The 7,293-nt window shown below is 41.9% G+C and overlaps 1 protein-coding gene across 1 annotated transcript in view; it reads left to right on the top strand.

Annotated features, from left to right (window-relative positions):
- Positions 1-7,293, top strand: part of CHP1 (calcineurin like EF-hand protein 1) — a 69,024-nt gene that overhangs the window by 58,158 nt on the left and 3,573 nt on the right. Inside the window, exon 5 of the mRNA XM_006778075.2 lies at positions 1,568-1,629. Within this exon, the coding sequence (XP_006778138.1) occupies positions 1,568-1,629 (62 nt within the window). The remainder of the gene's footprint in view (positions 1-1,567; positions 1,630-7,293) is intronic.

Genomic DNA, 7,293 nt, shown 5'->3' with positions numbered 1-7,293 from the left:
TTTGGGGCTCAACCCCCCGGGGGGGGCGAGAAGGAGGCAGCCAGTTAATGATTCTCATCAATGATGTTTCTATCTCTCTCCCTCTCCCTTCCTCTCTGAAATCAGTAAAAAATATATTAAATAAAAATAAACACTGAGCCCTAACCGGTTTGGCTCAGTGCATAGAAGCTCCAAGTGCCATTCCTTTACCTCTATAACTTGTTCCCTAACCCATTTCTTCTAGGAACCCAATAAATGTTCTCTTACAGTAAAAAAATATCTTCCATCATTATCACACTACTAGAGGCCCGAGGCACGAAAATTTGTGCAAGAGTAGGCCGCCCTTCCCCCTTGCTGCCGGCACCAGCTTCCCTCTGGGACCCAGGCTGCTTCCCTCTGGCCCCGGCTTCGTCAGGAAGGACGAAGGACGTCTGGAAGATGTCCGGTCTGATGAGCATATTACCCTTTTATTGTTATAGAAGATTCGTTTGGTAGCCCTTCAGCACTATGGCTGAATGATTTTTGCTCTTCTGAATTCTCTTATATAGCCTACTTTCTGGAATATTTACGTATTATTAAAAATAAATATGATAAGGTCAAAAGACCATCAAATTCTTGGCATTTTGAAAAAAAATAAAAAGTTCTTGGCATTTTTATTTGAAACTGAAGCTCTTTACCTACAGAACACCAAGTAGTAGCAAATTATTTGAAATTTGCTCAAATTTGCCAAAGTGACCATTTTCCCAGGGCAATATTTGGTGTAGCCAGCCATTTGGTAGCTATATGGCTCTGATTGTTGGCTCCCCCTGAGCAGTGCATAGTAGACTTGATGGATTGTGTGAGATGACCTAATTTACAGAATCACTTATGTGTGGTGGTTTGTTTTATGTGTTGTTGTTTTTTAATATATATTATTGATTTCTGAGAGGAAAGGTGAAGGAGAGAGAGAGAGAAACATCAATGATAAGAGAGAATCATCAACCCTGCACTTCCCCTACTGGGGATTGAGCCTGCAACCCAGGGATGTGCCCTCACCAGGAATGGAACCGTGATCTCCTGCTTCATAGGTGGACACTCAACCACTGAGCCACACCGGCCATGCTGGGTGATGGTTTTTTTAAATTCTAAGATAAGAAAAAGGACATTTGTCCCGGTCTGGTTGCTCAGTGGTTAGAACATAGGTTTAATCAGGGTGCATGTGGGAGGCAACCAATTAATGTGTGTCTCTCATATCAATGTTTCTTTCTCCCTCCCACTCTCTGTAAAAAGTGATAGAAAACATTTTCCAGTGAGGATTAACAACAAAAGAAAAAGGACATTTTGACTTTTTATTAAGTTTTCTGTTTTGTTCCAGGAGGGTTCCATGTTTCATCAAAGCTAAGATGCCATCAATTATGAGATGTATCTCAATTTCTTAACTGTTACAATTTACAATGTCTTTAAAAGCTCTACAAGTAATAGCAGTGGCTCTTGGAAAAACTATTAATTCACTTTCAGTTTTCTGTCTAGTGTCCTTTACATATTTAGTTTCTTGAGAAGGGGCAAAATATTACTGAATTTCCACTAACTTCTTATTTTTCCCTACCAGTTGCTTTTCGACTATATGATTTGGATAAAGATGACAAAATCTCCCGAGATGAGCTGTTACAGGTATGTGGAGAGCTCCCATGCACATGGAGAGCTTATATTTGGGCCCTGCCTGCTTATTCATGTGGGCAGGAATTATACTTTCCTTCAAGGAAGCATTTACTTAACACCTGCTGTGTGCAGTTCTATCCTACATATAAGGAAGAGCACATAATTTGGGGAAACTTGAAATGGCTCATTGATTTCTCAAAGACAAATGTCTCTATTTAAAAGGTAACTCAGTTTGCCCTGGCCACTGTTGCTCAGTGTTTGGAGCGTAAGCCCCACACCTAAGATTCTCGGGTTCGATTCCCTGTCAAGGGCCTGCACCTGGGTGGCAGGTTCGATCCCTGACCCCAATCAATGTGTCTCTCTCATATTGATGTTCTCTATTTCTCTCTCTCTCCCTCCCTCCCTATCCTTTCCCCCTCCTTCCCTTTCTCCCCCCTCCTTTCTCTAAAAATCAATGAAAAAAAATATTCTTGGATGAGAATTAATCAACTTCCCCCCCCCACCCCCCAAAAAAGGGTAAACTAAATGTCTTTTAGGTGCTGACTGGCAGAACTAAAATATGTGAGTTGAATTAGATTAAAATGTTCTGTTAGTGTCCAGTCAGTTTATTGGCAGCTGAGTAATTCTGATGACACTTGGATAATTACCGCTATTTCATCTGTCCTTGACATAAGAGTCAAGGACCTGCTGCTGGGTTGGTTACACCAAGCTGATTGCTCATTATCCTTTGTTGCTCCCCTGTCCTCTACCAGCAGTGACTGGCATTTCATCCTATTAGTCATTGCCCTTCAATTCTTCCTCTCCCCCTTCCTCGAAATACGAGTTTAGAAGGAGAGAAAATTCTTCCCTTTTGTATTTTTATTTATAACCCTGGAGGACGCTAGGAGGCTAACACATTCAGGACTTTCTGTGGGGAAATATCTCTGTTTCAAGAGACACCTAAAAAGGAAAGCGGTTTTCATTCAAACCAAAGTAAATCTGAATTTATTCAGTGTTTTGAGAACTCTCTAAATTAAGATTACTCAGGCTAGATTAAACCAACTCAAGATATTCCTACATTTCTGTGTCTGAACAAAAACTGAAATGGTCTACCTTTCAGGAGGGTTGATTTCTTTTCTATTATTAGGATTAAAAAAGCCTGAGGCAGGGAGTGGGGAGGAGATCATGTGGCCAGAGTGCCAGTCAGTGCCCTTAGAATATTCCTTAGGCCTGAAAAGCCTTTAATCATATATGCTCATGGACTGTTGAGGCGAACTAGTTTTATCCTAGCAAGAAGAGGATATGAACATTTTACCAAAATGAGAAGGAGAAAAAGTTTACCTTTCTAGACACTGCTATTTCTAAAACATTTGGTGGCATGCAGTTCATAACTACTCAGTGGATGTTAAAAAGTCTGTGGTCAGTTTATCTTAAGGAAAGGAAGAGTGGTCATGGTTTCCTGGTATGATGTTTTTAAAATATATTTTTTATTGATTTCAGAGAGGGAGAGAGAGATAGAAACTTCAATGATGAGAGAGAATCATTGATTAGCTGCCTTCTGCATGACCCCCACTAGGGAGGGCGCCTGCAACACAGGCATTTGTCCTGACCCGGAATCGAACTGTGACCTCCTATTTCATAGGTCAACATTCAACCACTGAGCCATGCCAGCTGGGCCTGGTATGATCTTTTTAAAAGTCCTGGTTTAACTTTTGGGAGATGGAAAAATTCATTATTTTGATTGTGATGGTGGTTTTATAGGTATGTACATATGTCAAAAAACTTATCATAGTGTATAGCTTATTATATATCAGTTACACTTCAATAAAGGTAGTTGCTGTAATCATTTTATGAGGTTGGCATACCTTTGATGTGGAATCTTTGTAAACTGTATAAGAAAAGAAAATTAGTCATTCTCTTTCATTCACATAGATATGAAAGTCCTAAACAAAATATTAACACACTGAATACATAAGTATTATATATATATATATAATTATAACCAACGTGGGTTTATACCAGGTGTTCAAAGTTCATTTAAAATGAGGAAATTAGTCAATGTATTTTGCCATGTTAACAGATTAAAAAATAAAAACAATGATCTTTTCCATAGAAAAAAAAAGTTATAAAATTCATCATTCATTCATGACTTTTAAAAGAAGTCTTAGAAAAACAGAGAGAGAGAGCTTTCCTTAACTGTAAAGGGTATATACAAAAAAAACCTCACCAGACATTAAAAATAGTAATAATGAAAGTCCCATTTGCTAATAAACTTCTGACTGGACCTGTGATACTGTGAAGAGGTGGAAAGCATACTGGCTCGGAATGGAGGCCTGGTGGACAGCTCAGGGCCTGTATCGAGCCACTTTGAGACCCTCATGTCCTTATTAATGGACTGGGTGAATGAGGTTTTTTTTAAAATATATTTTATTGATTTTTTTACAGAGAGAAAGAGAGGAATAGAGAGTTAGAAACACTGATGAGAGAGAAACATCAATTCAGCTGCCTCCTGCACACTTCCTACTGAGGATGTGCCCGCAACCAAGGTATATGCCCTTGACCGGAATCGAACCTGGGACCCTTCAGGCCCCAGGCCGACGCTCTATCCACTGAGCCAAACCAGTTAGGGCTTGGGTGAATGAGTTTTAAGACACCACCACTCTTATCCCCACCTTTATGCACCCACAGCACACATGCACAATTCAGTTTTATAATTCTAAAAATAAAACACATTTGAGAATAATTGGACTGAGATCTGATCTGTTAGAGAGGTTTGAGGATAGATTGATTTGTCTAGTCGGCCATGCATAATCAGGAAAAATGGCAAATGGCTTGGCTACTTTTTATTTTTGCTAGCATTGCTTCTTTTTATTATTCCTTCAATTTGTGTATATCTGTCGCCAAAATGTACAACTTCCCATTTTCTACAATTGATTTGCTGGGGGAGGGGGAGATGACTGGTGTTGATGCAAATCATTATTTTAACTCTTCAGAGGAACTGTAATTAACTTTTTAAAAAATATATTTTATTGATTTTTTACAGAGAGGAAGGAAGAGGGATAGAGAGGTAGAAACATCAATGATAGAGAAACATTGATCAGCTGCCTCCCGCACACCGCCTACTGGAGATGTGCCTGCAACCAAGGTACATGCCTTTGACCGGAATCGAACCTGGGACCCTTCAGTCCCCAGGCCGACGCTCTATCCAGTGAGCCAACCCAGCTAGAGCTGTAATTTACTTTTTAAAAATCATTTCATGAGATAGGAGAAGGTTGTAAAGGAGTGGGGGAAAGGACGACCTGTGAACAGCTGGATTAGAAGGCCTTTCTTTCCTGTGGAAAAGCTCTGCTCTTACCTTTTGAAGACAGAGGTGGCTGACTGCAGTGATGTGAGGCATCATAAAGCATCCTTTCCCCCATTTCATACTGAGGTTCATATGATTAAAGTTGTTTATTTTGCTTAAGGTAGCAATTTTCAAAGGATATTCACATCTAAAAATGTTAGCAGAATTGGGAGGGGGTGGATTTTTTTGCTTGAGACATTTTGTGAAACAGTGTTAAATTTACTTTACTGCACTTCTCATAGCAATTAGAATGTTATTTTTCTAAAAGGGGGGATTTAGGCTAAGCCAGCATGGCTCAGTGGTTGAGTGTCGACCTACGAACCAGGAGGTCATGGTTCAATATGCCTGGGTTGCGGCACAATTCCCTTCCCCAGTGTGGGGCATGGAGGCAGGCAGCCGATCAATGATTCTCTCCCATCATTGATCTTTCTCTTTTCTCTCTCTGCCCCCTTCCTCTCTGAAATCAATTTTTAAAAAAATAGTTTTTAGCCCTAACTGGTTTGGCTCAGTGGTAGAGCATCGGCCTGCAGACTGAAGGGTCCCAGGTTTGATTCCGGTCAAGGGCATGTACCTTGGTTGTGGGCACATCCCCAGTAGCAGGTGTGCAGGAGGCAGCTGATCGATGTTTCTCTCTCATCGATGTTTCTAACTCTCTATCCCTCTCCCTTCCTCTCTGTAAAAAGATCAATAAAATTAATTAATTTTAAAAAATAGTTTTTAAAGAGGGGAGGGGATGGATTTAGTATTTAACCCTTCGAGGATCTTTATGTTTCTTGGCCATACTTTAGGGATAGTGGGTCAGTGCACCACGTCAGAGAGGACTGCATTTGGGTGGGATTCCAGAAAGCCCTACCAAACTTACTTAAATCCAAAAAGAAATTTGTTTGCTCCCTGGCTGAGCTGAAACACTGATGATGTCTCACCGGAGCAGAGCAGAACAGTACAGTGCAAAACAGACCAGCATGGTGCAGAGCTAAGCAGACCATGGAGGAGCAGAGCAGAGCAGAGCTGTCTAACTGGAGAGAGGCCTGGCCCCAGGGCTGCCTCATTACTGTGCTGTATCACAATTGAGCTGTTTTGTAATGAATAAAGTTTTCTCCTTCACTGCAAAAAAGAAAAATTAGTTTGCCTCATGCAATAAGAAGTCTGGGCATAGATTATCCAGGTTGATACAGCAACTAAATGATGTCCAGGAACCAGGCTTCTTCTGTCACCTCATGGCCCCAGGATGGCTGCTACAACACCAGGCATCATCTCTATATTCCAGGCAGGAAGAATGGGCAAAAATAAAATGCAAAGGGCTCTCCCTCAGTGAGGTTTGCTTTCCTATTCAATGAACTTGCCAGCGTTCTGTTCATGTCATTGTCTAGAATGGCCTAAATGATCCAGGCCCGTGTCACTCAGTGCTCAGTGGTTGGACGATGACCTATGAACCAGGAGGTCACAGTTAGATTCCCTGTCAGGGATTGATCCCCTATAGGGGGTTTGCAGGAGGCAGCCAATAGATGATTCTCTCTCATCATTGATGTTTCTTATCTTTCTCTCCCTTCCTCTCTGAAATCAATAAAAATATTTTTAAAAATAGAATGGCTTACATAAGAAGATAAGAGTTTCAGCTTTCTGGCTGTTACATTTAAGGACATTAAAGGAAAAAAGAGTTGCCTTAACCGGTTTGGCTCAGTGGATAGAGCGTCAGCCTGCGGACTGAAGGGTCCCAGGTTTGATTCTGGTCAAGGGCATGTGGAACCAAGATGGCAGCATAGGTAAACACCGGAGAATGCTGCCTCGCACAACCACTTCAAAAATACAACTAAAAGATGGAACGGACATCACCCAGAACCACAGGAAAGCTGGCTGAGGGGAAATTCTTCAACTAGAAGGAAAGGGAACAGCATACCGAGACTCAGAGGAGGCGCAGTGCAGAAAATACAAAGGTGCAGAGGTGCGCCAGGAGTGGGCTGGTGGCTGAGGGAGCGGTTGTCGTTTTCAATCGGGAGGGAGGCTCAGGCCCTGAGCTCCAGTTCTGGGCGAGTTTCTAGGGACTGTCTGGCATCAGTCAGAATGCGAGGGCAGCTTTCTCTCCGAGGTTTGCAGCAGTTGCTGGGACTCTAAGCGGCAGAGCCTCTGGGGACCGGACTGAGAGCAGACATAACTGCTTGCTCCACCTGTCCTGTTGATCCCATGGGACAGAGCCATTTGCCGGATAGCCTCAGGCAAAGGCTAGATTAGCACCTCCCCAGAGGACAGAAGTTTTCCCACTGCAGACACAGCTGATTCTCACAGCCAGTTGGCCTGGAGGTCAAATCCCCCTAGTATTAACTACAACAATCAAGGCTTAACTACAACAAGACTGT

This window comes from Myotis davidii, unplaced genomic scaffold (genome assembly GCF_000327345.1).
Source record: "Myotis davidii unplaced genomic scaffold, ASM32734v1 scaffold46, whole genome shotgun sequence".
Taxonomy (NCBI): Eukaryota; Metazoa; Chordata; class Mammalia; order Chiroptera; family Vespertilionidae; genus Myotis; species Myotis davidii.
The sequence above is the reverse complement of the archived record's forward strand: the minus strand, read 5'-3'. Positions and strand labels throughout refer to the sequence as shown.